Here is a 20,460-nt window from a genome sequence, read left to right as displayed (position 1 = left end):
CCGGAAGTGAGTCTTTTCAACAACTTTATTGACAGCGGCGAGCGCCGGACAGTCAGGGCGAAGGTTGAGTTAGAATAGGGTGATCGAGCGCGGCTTCTCCTGTTAGTTGCCACTACAGCTTAGCGCCATTATCTACTGCGTCCTTTGTGCTTCTCGTATCAGCCTCAGTCGCTCGGCACTTTCGGTATTTATTGACCTTTAAATGGGCAGCAGGGGTAGGACTATATTTAACTTTTATATTAAGCACCGCCAACTGGGCCTTTCTTTCCAGAAGTAATTACATCGCAACGGGCAGGCCGGGGGGGGGGGGGTGCTCCTGTGGCCGGAGGGCTTCAACCCTTGAAGAGGGGGGTTGGGCTGTGATTGCGGAAAGACTGGGGGCTCTTTAACCGGCTGCCATGAGATACAATGAGAAGGAGCTGCTGTGTCTCTCCAAGCAACCGGCCGAGAAAGCGGCCGAACTCACCATGAGGGGCCCGAAGCGCAATGACGGTAAGGACTCCAGGACCTCCAGCCAACTGCTCGAAGGGGATTTAAAGGGATACAAACTGGTAAAAGGGAGGGCAGCAATACCCTGGTTGTTATATTGTAACCATTGTCTGTTGATGTGTGACCTGTTGGTGACAGCTGGTGAGTGTAATGTGTAAGAGTTGACTCACGCCTTCTCACTTCTTTCACTCAAATCATAATTACCCGTTTACTTACACAACTCTCTGTTCCAATTGTAAAAAATAAATTCACTACAAATACTGGAATCAGAAGATAGTGGCAATGCACAGCAACAATTTGTATTTAAATAGCTTTTAATGTAGCAATACACCCTCCCCGACCACTTTTAGAGGAGGAAAATGAGATGCTGAGTCAAAGGAGGAGTTATTGCGAGGGGTGACCAAAAGCTTGGGGAAAGAAGTGTGTTTTAAGCAGAGCTTTAAAGGACATGAGGGAGTTGAAGAGATGGGGGTTTTAGGGTTGGAATTCCAGATTGTGAAACCTTGTTTTTTTATTATTTATTTCATGGGATGTGGGCATTGTTGGCAAGGTCAGTATTTGTTGCCTGACCCTAATTGCCCTTCAGAAGGTGGTGATGAGCTGCCTTCTTGAACCTCTGCAGTCCATCTGGTGTAGGTACACCCACAATGCTGTTAGGGAGGGAGTTCCAGGATTTTGACCCAGTAACAGTGAAGGAACGGTGATATATTTACAAGTCAGGATGGCATGTGACTTGGAGGGCAACTTGTAAATGGTGGTGTTCCCAAGCATCTGCAGCTCGTGTCCTTCTAGGTGGAAGAGGTCATGGGTTTGGATGGTGTTGTTGAAGGAGGCGTGGTGAGTTGCTGCAGTGCATCATGTATGTGGTACACTCTACTGCCGCTGTGCATCGGTGGTGGAGGGAGTGAATGTTTAAGAACATAAGAAATCGGAGCAGGAGTAGGCCATTTGGCCCCTCAAGCCTGCCCCACCATTCAATACGATCATGGCTGATCTGCCCCAGACCTCAACTCTTCTTACGTGCCAGCTCCTGATAGCCCTCAACTCCCTGATATTTCAAAAATCTGTTTACCACCTCCTTAAATACTTTCAGTGATCTAGCCTCCACAACTCTCTGGGGTGGAGAATTCCAGACATTCACTACCCTCTAAGAGAAGAAATTCCTTCACATCTCAGTTTTAAATGAGTGTCCCCTTATTCTGTAACTATGTCCCCTAGTTTGAGATTCCCCCACTGATGGAAACATCATCTCAACATCTACCCTGCCAAGCTCCTCAGAATCTTGTACATTTCAATAAGATCACCCCTCATTCTTCTTAACTCTAATGAATAAAGCCCTAACCTGTTTAGCCGTTGTTGATAAGTCAACCCCTTCATCCCAGGAATCAGCCTAGTGAATCTCTTTTGAACTACCTCCAATGCCAGTATATCCTTTCTTAAATACAGGGACCAAAACTGAACACAGTACTCCAAGTGCAGCGTTACCAACACCCTGTTCAGTTGTAACAAGACCTCCCTATTTTTAAACTCCAACCCCCTAGCAATAAAGACCAAAATTCCATTTGCCTTAATTACTTGTTACACCTGCATGTTTCATGCACAAGAAAACCCAGATCCCTCTGTATTACACGTTTTTGAAGTGTCTCTCCATTTAAGTAATAGTCTGCCTTTTGATTCTTCCTACCAAAGTGCATGACTGCGCACTTTCCTACCTTAAACTCCATGTACCAAGTTTTTGCCCACTCACTCAACCTATCTATATCCCCTTGCATATTCCTTATGTCCTCATCACAACATGCCCTCCCACCTATTTTTGTACCATCAGCGAATTTGGATATATTACACTCTGCCCCCTCCAAGTCGTTAATATAGATAGTAAATAATTGAGGCCCTAGGACTGATCCTTGTGGCACTCCACTAGTTACTACTTTCCAACCTGAAAAAGACCCATTAATCCTGACTCTCTGTCTTCTGTGAGTTAACCAATCCTCAATCCATGCTAATACATTACCCCCAATACCGTGAGCTCCTATCTTGTGCAATAATCTTTTATGTGGCACCTTATCGAATGCCTTCTGGAAATCCAAATACATTCCATCTACTGGTTCCCCTTTATCAACTCTGCTTGTTATATCCTCAGAGCTCTAGCAAATTTGGTAAACATGATTTCCCTTTCACAAAACCTTGTTGAGTCTGTTTGATTGCGTTAAGCTTTGCTAAATATCCTGTTATTTCTTCCTTAATAATAGACTCTAGCATTTTCCCAACGACTGATGTTAGGCTGACTGGCCTATAGTTTCCTGCTTTTTGTCTCCCTCCCTTCTTGAACAGGGGCATCACGTTACCTCGTGATAGATCTTTCCTCCCATTAGCTCCTTGCTTATCTGATATCTGTGGGATGTTTATAATGTCCTCCACCGTGAAGCCCGATGCAAAATATTGTTTTAAATTATCTGCTATTTCCCTGTTCCCTGTTATCAGTTCTCCGGTGGCATCTTCCAAGGATCCCTCGCTCACTTTAGCTATTCTCTTTATATATACCCGTAGAAGCTCTTGCTGTTTCTTTTTATTTTTCTTGTCAGTCTACTTTCATAATCAATTTTCTCCCTCTTTTTATTAGCTTTTTAGTCATCTTCTGCTGGTTCCTAAAAAAAAATACCAATCCTCTGGCCTACCACTAGTTTTCACTGCTTTGTACACCTTAATTTTTGATTGAATACTCTCCTTGGCCCCTTTGTTAACCACGGGTGGTTCATCCTTCTCATTGAGTCCTTCTTTTTGACCAGGATAAAATTTTGCTGAGTATAATGAAATATCTGCTTAAATGTCTGCCACTACTCATCCACTGACCTTCCCCTTAGTCTATTTTCCCAGCCTGCTTTAGACAACTCTTTCTTCATACCTCTGTAATTGCCCTTGTTTAAGTTGAGGGCACTGGTTTGAGACCAGAGTTGGTCGCCGTCAAATTGAATTTGAAATTCTACCATGTTGTGATCGCTACCCCTTAGAGGATCCTTAACTGTGATATCTCTTATTAATCCTATCTCATTACACATTGCTAGATCTAAAATAGCCTGTTCCCGGGTAGTTTCTGTAATGTATTGCTCTACGTAACGATCCCTGATGCACTCTACAAATTCGTCTTCCATGTTACCTCTGTCAATCTGATTTGTCTAGTCAATATGCAGATTAAAATCACCCATGACAATTGTCGGACCCTTCTTACATACCTGTTATTTCCCAATTTATACTTCGTCCTACAGCGAGGCAACTCTTATGGGGCCTTTAGATGACTCCCACCCGTGACTTTTTCCCCTTGCTATTCCTTATTTCCACCCAAACTGATTCCACATCACGATCTATTGCACCTATATCACTACTCACCACTGCACTGAAATCTTCCTTTATTAACAAAGCTACCCCACCTCCTTTTCCTTTTTGCCTATTTTTCCAGAACATCAAATACCCTTGAATATTGAGTTGCCTGTCTTGGTCACCCTGCAACCACGTCTCTAATAGCTATCAAGTCATACTCATTAATTTCTATTCATGCCGCCAGCTCATCTATCTTGTTACAAATGCTGTGTGTATTCAGATAAAGTGGTGGATGGGGTGCCGATCAAGTGGGCTGCATTGTCCTGGATGGTGGTGAGCTTCCTGAGTAGTGTTGGAGCCGCACTCATCCAGGCAGGTGGAGAGTATTCCATCACGTTCCTGATTTGTGTCTTGTAGCTGGTAGACAGGCTCAGAATTTCCAGCCTCTGACCTGCTCTTGTAGCGACAGTACTTTTGTGGCTGCTCCAGTTCCGTTTGTCAATGGTAACTACCCGGGAATATGATAGTGGGGCATTCAGCGATGGTAATGCCGTTGAATGTCAAGGGGCGATGATTTAGATTTCCTCTTGTTGGAGATGGTCATTGCCCGGCACTTGTGTGATGTGAATGTTACTTGCAACTTATCAGCCCAAGCCTAAATGTTGTCCAGCTCTTGCTGCATATGGATATGGACTGCTTCAGAATCTGAGGAGTTGTAAATGGTACTGAACATGGTGCAATCATCAGTGAACATCCCCACTGCTGACCTTATTATGTAAGGAAGGTCATTGACGAAGCAGCTGAAGATGGCTGGGCCTAGGACACCACCCTGAGGAACTCCTGCAGCAATGTCCTGGGGTTGAGATGATTAGCTTCCAATAACCACAACCATCTTCCTTTGTGCTAGGTATGACTCCAACCAGTGGAGAGTTTTCCCCTTGATTCTCATGGACTTCAATTTGGCTTGGGCTCCTTGGTGCCACACTTGGATAAATGCTACCTTGATATCGAGGGCAATCGCTCTCCTCTTAGCTCTTGAGTTCAGCTCTTGGTCCATGTTTGGACGAAGGCCTTAATGATGTCTGGAGCTGAGTGACCCAGGCGGAACCCAATCTGAGCATATTTCTTTTTTTTGTTTGTTCATTCATGGGATGTGGGCGACGCTGGCCAGGCCAGCATTTATTGCCCATCCCTAATTGCCCTTGAGAAGGTGGTGGTGAGCTGTCTTCTTGAACCGCTGCAGTTCATGTGGGGTAGGTACACCCACAGTGCTGTTAGGAAGGGAGTTCCAGGATTTTGAACCAATGACAGTGAAGGAACAGCAGTATAGTTCTACGTCAGGATGGTGTGTGACTTGGAGGGGAACTTGCAGGTGGTGGTGTTCCCATGTATTTGCTGTCCTTGTCCTTCTAGTTGGTAGAGGTCGCGGGTTTGGAAGGTGAGCAGGTTGCTGTTTAAGTGGTGCTTGATAGCACTGTCGACAAAACCTTCCATCATTTTGCTGATGATTGAGAGTAGACTGATGGGGGAGTAATTGGCCCTATTGGATTTGTCCTGCTTTTTGTGGACAGGACATACCTGGGCAATTTTCCACATTGTTGGGTAGGTGCCAGTGTAATAGCTGTACTGGAATGGCTTGGCTCGGGGCAAGGCTAGTTCTGCAGCACATGTCTTCACTACTGCAACCAGGATGTTGTCAGGACCCACAGCCTTTGCAATATCCAGTGCCTTCAGCTGTTTCTTGATATCATGCGCCCCAAGCCAAGCTGTTCCAGTACAGCTACAACACTGGCACCTACCCGACAATGTGGAAAATTGCCCAAGTACGTCCTGCCCAAAAAAGCAGGACAAATCCAATACGGTCAATTACTTCTCATCGGTCTGCTCTCAATCATCAGCAAAATGATGAAAGGTGTTGTCGATATCATGTGGAGTGAATCAAATTGGCAGGAAGACTGGCATCTGTGATGCTGGGGACTTCACGAGGAGGTTGAGATGGCTCTTCCACTCGGCACTTCTGGCTGAAGATGGGTGCAAATGCTTCAGCCTTTTTTTTTGCGCAGATGTGCTGGGCTTCTCTATCTTTGAGGATGGGGATTTTTGTGGAGCCTTCTCCTCTGGTTAGATGTTTAATTGTCCACCACCATTCACGACTGGATGTGGCGGGACCGCAGAGCTTTAATCTGATCTGTTGGTTGTAGGATCACTTAACTCTGTCTATTGTATGCTGCTTATGCCGTTTGGCATGCAAGTAGTCCTGTGTTGTAGCTTCACCAGGTTGACACCTCATTTTGAGGTATGCCTGGTGCTGCTCTTGGCATGCTCTCCTGCACTCTTTATTGAACCAAGGTTGATCCCTTGGTTTGATGGAAATGGTAGAGTGAGGGATATAACAGGTCATGAGGTTACAGATTGTGGTTGAATACATATTTCTGCTGCTGATGGTCCACAGTTCCTCATGAATGCCCAGTTTTGAGCTGCCAGATCTGTATTGAATCTAACCCTTTTAGCACAGTGGTAGCTGAAAATAAGCCCACCATTAATGGTGGGGGCGAAGGAGAGATGCTCAGAAGGCTGGAAAGAGAGAAGCAAGAATTGTCGGGCTGGAAGGGGTACAGAGATAGGGATTAGACTATAGAAGCATTTAAAAATAAGGATTTTAAATTTAAATTTCAGATGTTGGGGTCTGGGAGTTAATGAGGGCTGGCATGGACAAGGGTGATGGTTGAAATGGACTTGGTGTGGGATAAGATAAAACAGCAGAATTTTGGAGTTAATGGAGGGTGGAGGATGGGTGGCTGACCAGGTCATTAGAATAGTTGAGTCTGGTGGTGACGCGTATGTATGAGGGTTCCAGTGGTAGATGGGCCAAGGTAGCAGTGAAGGTGGGTGTTATGCAAGTAGAAATAGATAGTTTTTGTTTTGGTAGGATATGATTGTAAACTCATCTTGGGTTTAAGTAAGAAGCTGAGGCTAGAAACTCTGGTTTCATCAAAGACACTAGCCAGGGTGAGGGCCAGCAGGTTTGTCAGCATCTGGAAAGGAAAAATAAACAGAAAATGCTGGCTATACTCAGCAGGTCAGGCAGTATCTATGAAGAGAGATACATAGTTAATGTTTCAGGTCTGTGACGTTTTGTCAAATGGAAAATGTTACAGATGTAACCGGTTTTAAGCTTGTACAGAGGCAGGGAAAGGGGATGGGTGGAGGAAAGTACAGGAAAGATCTTCATTTTTATTTTTCTGAAGCAAACCATCCTTCCCGCTGCCCCCCAACCTTTGTTCCCTGCCTCTGTACCTGTTTAACACCTGTTAGATCTGTAACATTTTCCAGTTCTGATAAAAGGTCACAGACCTGAAATATTAGCTCTCTCCCTCTCTGCAAATGCTGCCTGGCCTGCTGAATATTTCCAGCATTTTCTCTTCGTATTTTAGATTTTCAGCATCCACAGTATTTTGCCTTTTATAAAGGGGAAAAAGATGGGTTAATATTTTGCATTTACACCCTTTGTCAATTCTGCCAGTTCTGATGAAAGGTTGTGCCTGAAACATTAACCAGTCATTTTCTCTACAAGTGTTGACATGCTGTGTATAATAGACATTTAAAAGCAATTATGTTGGTACTGATTGCCATACTATATTGCTTGAACCTGTTTATTTTCATTCCCTGCTTGTTTGTCAGTGTTCAAGTATTAGAGGTCATGTCTTCAGGCCAACTTGCTTTGCAAGAATAACCCCTCCCCTGTACAATCACTTGCTGATCGCTTCACATTTCTTATTTGTATCATTAACTTAATCAGAAAATGCAATAATTATTCCAGCTGCTGCAGGAAATTGACATGAAATATGTGTTCTCACGAATTCAAGAAACTCATAAGGATAGAGAAATTATAAACAATAATGACCCAATTAAGCAGAAGAGTAAAAAAATTCAAAACGTTTGAGTGTCTAACCTTTATACTGCCACATAACTTTTGATATGCCTACCCATAAATGAGTGATGCTAGTTCTCAATGGATTTGCTATTTTTGCATTGTCAAATCCATTCCTGATGGAAAAATGTACCCATGAGTCAATAGCCAAGCAGTGTTGGTCATAATCCAAGGTAATTGGCCTATTGTGTCTTAAAATAGCAATGTTTGCTGGAGGGGGTAACTAAATTTCTTGGTGTGTGGGTGGTGGGGGGGAGAGAGCAGGTGGTGGAAGGGGCCCATGTCTTAGGTATATAATTCCCAATTTTGCCTTGTCAGTTTTTCCCCTGTCCTTGCTCATCAGTTTTTTTTTTAGTTTATGGCCAAGTTTTGAAGTAAACTTTATCAGATAATATAGTTTAAACAACATTTAATTGAATCAAATGCTCAGTTTTCTTCTGAACAGTTCCTTTCTTCTTTGAGCCTTGCTGGCATCTGATGAGGCCCATTTGGACCAACAATATTGGCCAGCATTTTGTGGTGCACAGCAAAGAGCCAGCGCTGTACAAAAGATTTAGCAGGCTCTAGAGTGTCAATGTTCTCTTATTCTGTGAGACTTTGAATTTGGCGCCATCTGTGGCATTTAGGAACTGTAGAGGCAGCAGGCAGGCTGATCAGCCAGTCAGATTGAAGAATTCTCTCTCAGCATGCAGGAAATAAGCACGGTTTATAATTCACATTTTAATTATTTTAAGAAATTCAAATAAAGATTGGGACATATACATGGGGCTAAGGTAGAAAGTGAAATATCATAATTTAAAAGAAATTTTTTTTTTAAATAATGGAAAGAATAACACTCCACACTTATAAAATTAGTTGTTTAGGGCCAGAGAGGTTGTTCAGAAGTAATTTTGATTTAGTATGCTGTTTTAAAAACCTAGGTACACCTCATTTAACAAGGGTTAGCATTTTCAATGGCTTTTTAGTGCAAAAATAGTGTTTTAAAAAAAACTGAGGTTCACGTCTGATCACTGATTTTGTATTGATTATATCTGCAAAGACTGTAACAACGCACCCTGACAGCAACTTCTTGATTTCCGCATTCACCGCACATGTCCGGATGCCAGAAATTGCTGTCGGTTTTACACAGTAATGAAGCCAAGTGCTAACAGTTTTGGCAACATTACAACTACAGATTTTGTGCTATGCTAATGTTCTTCAAGCGTTACATAGCACCCTAAGCTCTGGCATTATTGAGCCTTCCAAAACACTAATTTCGGCAACTGTGCATTTTGCTGAATTGTGTTCAGCCAAGTACTCAGAATGTAGCACTGCTGAAACATCTTGAAGCAGACACCGAAGAGATCAGCACTGTACTATATGTGAAGAGTCCTAGCTGCCTCCATGTAAGCACTAAGAGAGGAAGAACACCTAGTAGCATTCTTCTCAGGAAAGATTAAATAGACTCTATAAAACAAAATTGACTTCCAGAGACTGGTTTCAATTCTATGGTGAAGCAGGGTATTCTGTTTCCCAAATATGCCACATATGAAGGTAATTTCTGAATCCAGTCTGTACCAGACAGCTTTTGTGCCAAGTCTTAACATATCAGAACAAAAATAATTTCTCTGTGCAAATCCTTAACATAAAATTGATCCTTGAAAGACAGTTGCTCACTTATGTGGCAATACATTGCCAAGGAGTCTCTGACTAGCCCAGTATCTTTGCTGGCTTCAAAATTTCTCCCAACTGGGAGAAAGTCAACCTTGAATATACTTTACAAAATCCTTTGACTATATGGACTTGCACAGAAACAGGCCATTCAGCTAGTCTGTAATGGAGTTCATCCTGCATGTGTCTTCTCTCATTCCGTCTGCCTCATCTCAGCCTTTCAATATCTTTTTCTCCTTTTCTCTCGTGAAAACATCTAAGCTATTTGCCTCAGCTACTTCCTGTGTTAGTTAGTTCCACATTCTAACCACCCTGAGTAAAGACATTTCTCCTTTATTTCACTATTAGATTTATTAGTAACTATTTTGTACTTATGGTGCCTAGTTTTGGGTGCTTCCAAAAGTGGAAATGTTCGCTCCACATCTACCCTTTCTAACCCATTCATAATTTTAAAGATCTCCATCAGATCACTTCTATCATCAGGAAATTATTATTCAATTCTATGAGGTCTTTGGGACTGCACAATAAATTAATTGAAATCCTACCTTTTTCTGCCATAGAATGGAGAGAACTATTTCACAGGCAAGTTATCTGTCTATTGTATTTTCATACTGATACTTTCAAGAACCTTTGATAGCCTGACACTCCTCACTTTCTACCTTAACCCCATGTATATGTCCCAATCCTATGAACATCTGACTAAAGTAAAAAGTCCCAACCTGTTCAATCTTTCTCGATAGCTGTAATCTCTCAGTTCTGGTACTTTCCTTGTAAATCTTTATTGCATTTCTCCTGCTTCTATGTTTTTGTATATGGAGACCAGAAATGTGCACAGTACTCTAAGCCTGACCAGGATCCTGTACAAGTTTAACAAAAGTTCACTACTTTTGAATTCTATACCCCCTGAAATAAACCCCAGTGCTTAGTTAGCATTTTAAATTGTTTTGCTGACCTGCAGCGTTGCTTTTAATTTGTTCAACTGTAACCGCAGATCCCTTTGCTCTTCTATCCCATTTATTTTCTAAGGTGCAGGTGATGTTTCTAGTTTTCCTACCAGAATGCATCACCTCACATTTATCTATGTCAAATTTCATTTGCCACTTAACTGCCCAGTCTGCACATTTTCTAAAGTTGCCTGGTATTATGTTTCACTATTTCTCAGTGTTAGTTATACACACCCCAGTTTGCTGAAATAAAGGACGCTAAAAACTGAATCTCATAACTATGTTAGCTGGTCAGACCTTTATGGGTATTATGCTCTGCTCTGCCACTTCACTGACCTAGTCCAGATCCTATGGACAAGTTATACTTTCCTTAGAATCTTCTGTCGGACAGGATCCTGTCCTAAATCTGCATTTAAGATTTGCTATTTCAGGTTTTCTACCTCAGACATTGCTTTGTGCATTGAGCCTATGTGGGATGTTAATCCTAGGTAAAGTTCCTCAGTCCATTCAGGAAGGTCCATTTCTTCTGTATTATTTTCCAGGTTCAGTAGAAGTATGGGAAATTAACTGTGTTGAGTAAAAGCATATTTTCTCAATGCTTTTTTTCTTCCCCTCAAAAAGGGTCCAAATATTTGCAATAGTGAGGAAGGAAATAATCCCAAAATAGCCACCAGATGAAACTTAACTATCTCCATGGCATGGAATGCTTTGTTTGGACACTTTGTTACAAAGAAAATGCCCAACCTAGCATTTTTCTGAATAAACATTTAGATGCAAATTTATAACAGTAATGCTTACTGAAGACTCATAATATTGAACTGGTGATATGCAAAGCTTTTTACATTTCCTTTTAGTAGAAAACTGCTGTTTGACTTGCTATTCAAGATAATACTTAAGTTTTTTAAAAAGTCAGCAGCAGATATTCAGAGCCTGATACTCTCATTCAAGAACCTTTGATAGCTCTGTATCAGGGGGAGGTGGTGGCGTAGTGGTAATGTCACTAGACTAGTAATCCAGAGCCTAGGCTAATGCTCTGGGACATGGGTTTGAATCCCATCACTGCAGATTGTGAAATTTGAATTCAATTGATAAATCTGGAATTAAAAGCTAGTCTAATGGTAGCCGTGAAACCATTGTCAGTTGTTGTAAAAACCCATCTGGTTCACTAATGTCCTTTAGGGAAAGAAAACGGCCGTCCTTAACTGGTCTGGCCTACAGCGATGTGGTTGACTCTTAAATGTCCTCTGAAATGGTCTAGCAAGCCACTCAGTTCCTGTGCAGTTAGGGATGGGCAATGAATGCTGGCCTAGCCAGCGATACCTGTAAAATAGTTTTCTACATTCTGTGCCAGAAAAAGGTCTCAAAGAATGGAAGGTTTAATCCCATTCCAGACTTCAGAATTGAATATTTTCCTGAGGAAGGAAAAGTTCAAATTGGTGAAGCTTTCTCATATAATTCAGGTGGTGCATTAATATGGTTGGTTAGCCACCAGATTCTAAAAATTAATATCTCTAAAAATTTTGGTGCCATCCCCAAATTAAACAGCCAGTCATTGTCAAACTGCTTAATCAGTAATGACCCTTAAAATGAACAAGTTTGTAATATTTCAATGGCCATGACACATCCTGTCTACTTCCCAAGATAACTGGCTTATAGCTGTCAAATCTCAAGTGCAATATTTCAATATCTATTTCAGGAGTTGATTTGTACAATAAACTGGGAAACATTTACTAGTGTCAGTTTGGAGTCAGTGCTTTGTAAATGCATGGGTGTTGTCTCCCTTCTTTCAACCTCCACATCGATCCAAAAGCAGATTATTCAGGTGCAGAAATGAAAGTTAATGGATCAGGGTTAATATGTTTAGTGCTCAAATCTTTTTGTCTAATTTTCTGTTGAGCTTTATTTTATGTGCTTAAACGTACTTTGTGGCATAACTTCAAGATGCTAGAATGCACGTAAAAATATTTTAAAAGTACCTGTTAAATTTTTCAGATTTTACAGTGTTTGCGCCTTTTGCCATGAAACCCACTTTGAAATGTTGCAAGGAAACTGTGGTAAAGCTCTTGTAGGGGCAAAGGCTTTCAATGTATTGCTTTTTGTTGTATTTATAATCTCTTTTGATGCCGTTTTAATTCATTTTTAGTATTGGAAATCACTCATGAATTTGTGGAAAGATGAGCTTTATTTTCCCTTGCTACAGCAAGTTTGGTTTTAATTGTCAAAGAATGTCTATATTGTTTGCTAGGTCACCTCAGAAGACTATAGGTGAATATTTTACAGGATGTCAGAACAGGAACACATGCAAAAGGAGAACGCTAACAAAAATGAAATATTTTTGTTTATGGTGTATTTTATTGTTAGCTGCTTCCTTCCTTTATTGGAGTATATACTAAGTTAGATTCAGATAAAGAAATAACCTGTCTGATGTGCACAAGTATAGGAACAAACTAGATTGCTTCAATTAAAAAGAAGCTGCTTTGCTGACAACGCAACCACTAGGTGGTGCAGTACTGGCTCATGCACAAATGCAGCCTCTTCCACTGAAATGTCATTGTCTGCGACGTTTCAGGCAGCTACCAGGATTATAGATGGTGCTGCTCAATTTATCACAACAAACAAATTCAACCTGAAAATCCCCTCAATGGTTGCCATCGCCACTTCCATCTCTTTTCTCCCCCCCCCAACAATCCCCTGCTCCATCCCGCCATCACGTCTCTTTGCCGCTTCCTCCTGCACTTGTCTTCTCATCACTGGCTTCCTGCTGCCTTCCCTTAGCCACTCACGCTGGCCTCACTTCTCCCCACTGCCTCTGGCCACTTGTGCCTTGCTCCCCCTGCCCTCTGGCCACTCACTCCCTGCTGTTCCCCAACCTCTTTTCTCTCTTTCCCCCCACCCCACACAACCTTCTGGCTGCTCGCTCACTGCTTCCCTCGCCCTCCAGCCCCAGGCCCGGCCACCCGCTCCCACGTTTGATCGTTTTCTGTCATACCGCCCAAAGAAACAAGGCGGGCCGCAAGGGGTGATGGGGCGACGTAGGTGTAAGTGGCCGAGAGGAGGGAAGCGCCGCAGCCTGGAATTAGTGGCTGGAGGGAGAGGGGGGCAGCGGGGAGGGAGAGGGGGGCAGCGGGGAGTGAGTGAGTGGCCGGAGAGCGGGGTGGGGGGAAGCGAGGAGTGGGGAGCGATCGGCCCAAGGGAGTGGGGGGAGCAGTGGTGAGGCCTGGAGCAAGTGGCCGAGGTGGGGGAAATGGCAGGTGGGGAGGGGTGGGGTACTAAGCCTCGAGGGGGGGAGCAAACGGCTGAGGTGGTGGGGCCGGGGGATGAGTGTGGAGGCCTGAAGGGGGAGGCATGGAGTGAATGGCCGAGGGGTGGAGCGGCTAATGGGGCAGAAGCAAGTAGTTGAGGGGCAAAGTGGGCGGGGGGAGCAGGTGGCTGAGGGAAGGCAGCAGCGTGGCGGGGATTGAGCGAGGTGAAGCAGCGATTGAAGCAGGGATGGTGGGAGGGCGCAGGTACTGTTCGGGTGAATGGAGGCAGCCATGGCTTGAGGGGTGGTGATGTCATGCGCATTCATACTGGCAGGCTGGCATATGTTTGCACACATTGATGACCTTTATGATCGCTCTGTGTATGCTCTGCGTTGTCAGGAGTCACTTTATTCAAAAAAGAATTATGGTTTTAATTTTCAAATGCATGTTTACTGCAAAGTGTTAGCGTGTTCTGTCAAGAAATGCCAGTAATATCAATCGGTATAGTTGTTGTGGCTTGCATTACAGATATGAAGGTCAGAAGGTTCAATAATTTTTTCTAACCAGCAAATAAGCCTCATGCAGCCATGAGAGATACATGTATGGTTCCCAGTGTATTGGGTGAACTTCAAACTAATTGTGAAGTATAACTTAGGTAGGCTTGCTGCAATTAAACAATCCTTCCAAAATCCAGAAATAGAGAAGGTCCATGGAAGGTTCGCAGTGAACCTTCAAGTAGTTGTGATCAGGGATTTTGTTTCATGTCCAATTTCACATTGAGCTTTTGTACTAGAGAATTTTCAGTATTTCAAGACAGAATAGTTGTGTTCTGTATATTACTGTAATTTGGTTTTGCAACTTCATTATTAGCCACAGACTCTCTTTTTGGTCTCTGCATTCATTGTGCTATTGCTAGTTACTTTTTGTTTGTCCTGGATAGCCTTTTTAAAAAAAAAAACTGAAATACATATTACACATACTGGTAGCCTTTTTAAAGACTGCACAAATCTTTGCCTTCAAATTATGGTCAGTTTTAAGTGTCTGAAAACCTCTTTAAAGAGCCTTTTTAAGAGCTGCTGACACAGGATTTATCTACTGTTCCCTACCCACTTGTTTCAAGAATGTTTTGGATTAATGTCTTTGGAACCAAGCTAGGCATAAAGTATTAAGAATTTTTCTGATATATGCACCTTTCGTTTCTTCAGCTGCAAAAAGTCGTCTAGTGAAGCTAGTTGTCAACTTTCTCTTCTACTTCAGAATTGATGAAGAGGAGGTAAGACTGCTTCAACATTTATTTGGTATGCAAATCACAACCCATTCATCCGTGACTATATGACTTCAAAAATTGCTTATTTAAGCCAACTGTTTGTCATGCTTTACTCTAAGACCCTTAGTTATATGCACTAATGTCTTGCCACAAATCTAGCCAATATAGGCAAGGTAATATCTGATTATTTGCTGTGACTTGCAGTCTAAATGTCTACATATCAATAATATATATTAGTAATAAAAAAATACACATTTTAAAAAGGGTGTCAAGGTCTTGGAGAAGTTGCAGGGGAGATTTCCTAAAATGGTACCATGGATGAGAGAATTCAGTTATATGGAGAGACTTGAGAAGCTGGGACTGTTCTCCTTGGAGCAAACAAGTTTATGGGGAGATTTAATAGAGGTGCTCAAAATTGAGAGATTTTGATAAAGTGGATAGGGAGAAACTGTTTCCACTGAAAGGAGGGTCAGTAACCAAAGGGTGGTGCAGTGGTTAGCACTGCAGCCTCACAGCTCCAGGGACCCGGGTTCGATTCTGGGTACTGCCTGTGCGGAGTTTGCAAGTTCTCCCTGTGACCGTGTGAGTTTTCGCCAGGTGATCTGGTTTCCTCCCACCGCCAAAGACTTGCAGGTGATAGGTAAATTGGCTGTTGTAAATTGCCCCTAGTGTATGTAGGTGGTAGGGAATTTGGGATTACTATAGGGTTAGTATAAATGGGTGGTTGTTGGTCGGCACAGACTAGGTGGGCCGAAGGGCCTGTTTCAGTGCTGTAAATAAAAAAATAAATAAAATAATTGGCAAAATAGCCAGGAGGAGATGAGAATTTCTTTTTACTCTGTTATGATCTGGAATTCAAAAGGATTTGGATATATACTAAATAATTTGCAGGACTGTGAGAAAAGAGCAGGGGCATAAAACTAATTGGTAACTCATGGGCCAAATAGCCGCCTTCTGTGCTGTATGATTCTTTAGTAAGTTTGCTATATTATATTTTAAATTGCTTATTCAGAGATCATTGTTCTGTGATATGCAGTCACACCTGTACATCTTATCACTAGAAGCTGCAGATCCCCATACCTATACCTACAGCATCATTAATGCACTCAGAGAAATTTGCTTTGCCCTGACTTCACATGGGAAAAACCATGGGAGATGCACTAATGTATATAAGTCTTTCTTCCAGCATGCATAGACTGTAAACATTGTACATTACACTCATGGTTTTGCATCATAATTAAGTTACATTTAAGTTGTTTGCAATGTTCTGATTTTCAAGTCTGTGACTTCAAGTTACAGACCTGAAACGTTTACTCCACTTCTCTGTCCCCAGATGTTGCCAAACCAGCTGAGTATTTCCAACATTTCCTGTTTTTGCTCAAATATAAATTTGTCACTAGACAGTTTATTCCTGTTGATTGAAGTTGGTGCCATTGGAGGAAGAGGAGGAGGGTAGAAATTATGTTAGTTATACAAAGCCCTGGTTCAACCACAATGGAGTACTGTGATTATTTCCATTCATCACACCTTAGGATGGATATATTGGCCTTGCAGGGAACGCAGCACAGATTTACCAGAATGATACCTGAAATCCGAGGGTTAAATTACAAGGAGAGTTTGTGTAACCTAGGGTTGTATCCCCTGAAATAGAAGGTTAAGGGGTGATTTGATCGCAGTTTTTCAAGATATTAAGGGGAGCAGAAAGGGTAGGTAAGGAAAAACTATTTCTGCTCATGGGCGAGTCTAGGACTAAAGTTAATGTCAGGCCTTTCACGAAAGGCTGGGAAACACTCCTACATGTAAAGGGTGGTAGGCATTTGGAACTCTCTTCCGCAACTGGTAGTTGATGCTAGGTCAATAAATTTTAAATCTGAGATTGATAGATTTTTGTTAACCAGTGATATTAAGGGATATGGGCAAAGGTGGGTATATGGAGTTAGGTCACAGACCAGCCATTATCTTATTGAATAGGGGAATAGGCTCGAGGGGATAAATGGCCTACTCCAGTTCCTATGTTCCTAGGAGATGTCAGCCTTTGCTGCAGCAGTTATCTGTGCCCTAGCTACTGGTACTGATGGTATTTGAGGGATGTTACTGCCAAGAGGCAGAACATTTTTGCTCATGAATCCCGTATCTGAGGTGGCTCCTCTAGATGCTGATTCCTGACTGAGGCCTGGAGATTCTACTGTCACTTTTTTTTAAATAAAAGTTCACTCTCCTGGTATGGTGCAGCTGGCTTCTAGCTGCTTATCCTGTCCCAGCCAGTCACCACTCAACTCTTCAAGACATTCCTGATGCTGCGGCCAGCCAGATGTGACTCCATTGATTTTGTATGTGTGTGTCCAGAACACCACCTATCCCTAATACTGCCCTTGCTTCTGCACTGCACACCACAGCCCACACATGTGTTTCCACCTCTTCAACAGCGTAACCTCTTGTTCACCAGAGCACATAATGGAATAGCTGCTAGTTCTCTTGAAATTTTGAATGTGTTAAATACCAAATGTCAACTATGTACACTCAGTTTAATATGCAGGTAATGAATGTAAAGTCACTTTAGAATGAAAATGCAAATACAAAATTTGGGGCAATGCTGGTGAGTTCATGAGTCAATGCAACATTGAGATTCAAATATAATATATTTATTAATAAGTTTCTAATGCTTGTTTCATTTCATGAGTTCAAGAACCAATAGTGATTACATATGATGTAACAGATAGCCAAATGACAATGTGTTTTGCAAGGTTGTGGCCTGGTTTCTGACTGACAACTTCTAGGAAAGGCTATGTATTGTATGTCCATTTGTCCTATATTTCAATGATTTTCATTGGTATTCAAAGTCATGGAGTAGCAGATAACTTGTTTGCCTGCTGACCTTTCGAGCTGAATGGAGAGGGACACAAATGTTATTTTAGTTGAGAAGTACTAACAAAGAGAATAATTTGGGAAACTTACAGTTTGAGAAATATGTTTGATATCAATGGTGTGGGACATATTTTAATTTGTATACAAATGTTATCTTTTTAATAGCCTGTTGGTGCCTTATTACTTGAACAGTGTAGAATCCAAAAGGAAGATGACACTAGCTTCTCGATAGGTAATTTCACTTTTACTTGTGTTCCATTTTCTGTCAGAAATGATGACTCCCAGCTGAATTTGAATACTATTTTAAGTTCTCTTTTGAAATGTGATGTGACTGAACGTGGCCATTAACTGATGCTATATCCCTGTACTTAGATAAATTAATTTACATACTGAAAGTTTTTTGTGTTTTGATGAATTTTTGATCATTAAGATATGATGCCAGCAGTGGAGATTGCAATCTATTTCCACTTGAGCACCCATTGACAATGCCCTGTCAGGCCAGGTAGCTGTCCACTTGTAGAGGAAAGCTTCATCTACTTTGTCGAAAATGTTTTCTAACCCCAACATCAATAGAACATCCTCCACTGAATTTTTCCATTTCCCACTCCAGCCACTTTTGTGACCTTTCAGTGAAATTGCCACTTTGTTTCAGGGCCAGTGGAAGGGGGTTGGTGATGGTGGTGTTGTAGGCCTACAATTGTACATTAAAACAATCTAAACTCATTTCACATGGAGCTCTTGCGATCACCTTCTATCAGGCTAGGCTGAATTTTCAACCATTTCCCAACAGTCCTAATGTCCTAACAAAACGTTCTATTAACAAAAATTATTGTGCAGTTCAAACATTTCTTTGTTTTGGGTGGGGGGGAAGACTTCTGTCATTTTAAAAATGTGTTAGTTTTCCTTGTTGTCCTTGTGTTGGCAGCTGAAATGATAAGTTATCATCTGTTTTCAACAAATCTATCCTTCTATGGAAAAAATGCACAGAACATCTGTACAAGAGTCCATGTTCAAGGCTAAATCTTGCTAGTCCAATGAGAAAGGAGGCACTGCTAGACCTGGTTCTTGGGAATGAGGTGGGCCAAGTGGATTAAGTACCAGTAGGAGAGCATTCAGGGGACAGTGATCATTGTATCATAAGATTTAGGCTGACTATGGAAAAGGACAAAGAAAAATCCAGAGTAAGAATAATTAATTGGAGGCAAGAATGGAGCTGGGGCGAATAGATTCGAGTCAAAAGTTGGCAGGAAAAGATAATTCGGGCACAGTCAAGGTATGTTTCCTCGAAGGGGAAAGGTAGGGCAAACAAATCCAGAGCTCCCTGGATGACAAAAGAGGTAGAGATTAAGATAAAGAAGAAAAAGTGTGTTTATGACAGATGCCAGGTAGAAAATACTATTGAGAACCAGGCTAAATTTAGAAAGTCTAGCGGGGAAGTGAAAAAGCAAATAAGAGAAACAAAGAGAGAGCATGAAAAGAGACTGGTAACTGCCATTAAAGGGAATCCCAAAGTTTTCTATAGACATATAAATAGTAAAAGGAGGAGTGGGGCTGATTAAGAATGATAAAGGAGATTTACACATGGAGGCAGAGCGCATAGCTGAGGTATTAAATGAATACCTTGCATCTGTCTTTACCAAAAAAGATGCAACTCAGGCAATGGTGAGAGGAGGTAATTCAGACAAAGGAAGGGTTTAAAATAAAGACATATTAGATAGGCTGTCTGTACTTAAAGTGGATAAAGCACCAGAACAGGATGCATCCAAGGATACTGAGGGAAGTGAGGAAGGAAATTGCAGAGGCACTGGCCATAATTTTTCGGTCTTCCTTAGACTTGGGGGTGGTGCCAGATACTGAAGAATTGCAAATGCTACACCCTTGTTCAAAAAAGGGTGTAAAGATAAGCCCAGCAACTACAGGCCAATCAGTTTAACTTTGGGGATAGGGAAACTTCTAGAAAAAATAATTCGGGACAAAATTAATAATCACATGGACAAATGCGAGTTAATTAAGGAAAGCCAGCATGGATTTCTTAAGGGAAAATCATGTTTAACTAACTTGCTGGAGTTTTTTGAGGAGGTAACAGCAGAGAGGGTTGATGAGCGCAATGCTGCTGATGTGGTGTACATGGACTTTCAAAAAGTGTTTGATACAGTGCCACACAACGGACATGTGAGCAAGGTTATAGCTCATGGGATAAAAGGTACGGTAGCGACATGGATACGGAATTGGCTGAGTGACAGGAAACAAGGAGTAGTAGTTAATGGACTTTTTTTGGGCTGGAGGAAGGTTTGTAGTGGAGTTCCCTGGGGTCTGTGTTGAGACTCTTGCTTTTCCTGATGTATATTAATGACCTAGACCTTGATGTACAGGGCACAATTTCAAAGTTTGCAGATGATACGAAACTTGGAAGCATTGTGAATTGTGAACTGAGGAGGATACTGTCGAGTTCCAAAAGGATATAGACAAGTTGGTGGAATGGACGGACAGGTAGCAGATGAAGTTCAATGCAGAGAAATGTGAAGTGATTCATTTTGGTAGGAAGAACATTAGGAGACAATATAAAATAAAGGATAAAATTCTAAAGGCGGTGTAGCAACAGAGGGACCTGGGTGTATATGTGTATTAGTCATTGAAAGTGGCAGAACAGGTTGAGAGAGCAGATAATAAAGCATACAGTATCCTGGGCTTTATTAATAGGGGCATAGAGTACAAGAGCAAGAAAGTTTTTTGTTGAACTTGTATAAGATACTAGTT

The 20,460-nt window shown here is 41.8% G+C and overlaps 1 protein-coding gene across 4 annotated transcripts in view; it reads left to right on the top strand.

Moving 5' to 3' along the window:
* The first annotated feature begins 25 nt into the window (after nucleotides 1-25).
* plekhj1 (pleckstrin homology domain containing, family J member 1) overlaps nucleotides 26-20,460 on the top strand; it is a 37,003-nt gene continuing 16,568 nt past the window's right edge. For 3 of the 4 annotated variants that reach the window (XM_068016332.1, XM_068016334.1, XM_068016335.1), the window contains exons 1-3: nucleotides 26-492; nucleotides 14,777-14,844; nucleotides 17,869-17,935. In XM_068016332.1, the coding sequence (XP_067872433.1) occupies nucleotides 399-492; nucleotides 14,777-14,844; nucleotides 17,869-17,935 (229 nt within the window). In that variant the 5' untranslated portion in view covers nucleotides 26-398. The remainder of the gene's footprint in view (nucleotides 493-14,776; nucleotides 14,845-17,868; nucleotides 17,936-20,460) is intronic. The other variant, XM_068016333.1, reaches the window with a different exon arrangement.

This window comes from Heterodontus francisci, chromosome 36 (genome assembly GCF_036365525.1).
Source record: "Heterodontus francisci isolate sHetFra1 chromosome 36, sHetFra1.hap1, whole genome shotgun sequence".
Classification (NCBI taxonomy): Eukaryota; Metazoa; Chordata; class Chondrichthyes; order Heterodontiformes; family Heterodontidae; genus Heterodontus; species Heterodontus francisci.
The sequence above is the reverse complement of the archived record's forward strand: the minus strand, read 5'-3'. Positions and strand labels throughout refer to the sequence as shown.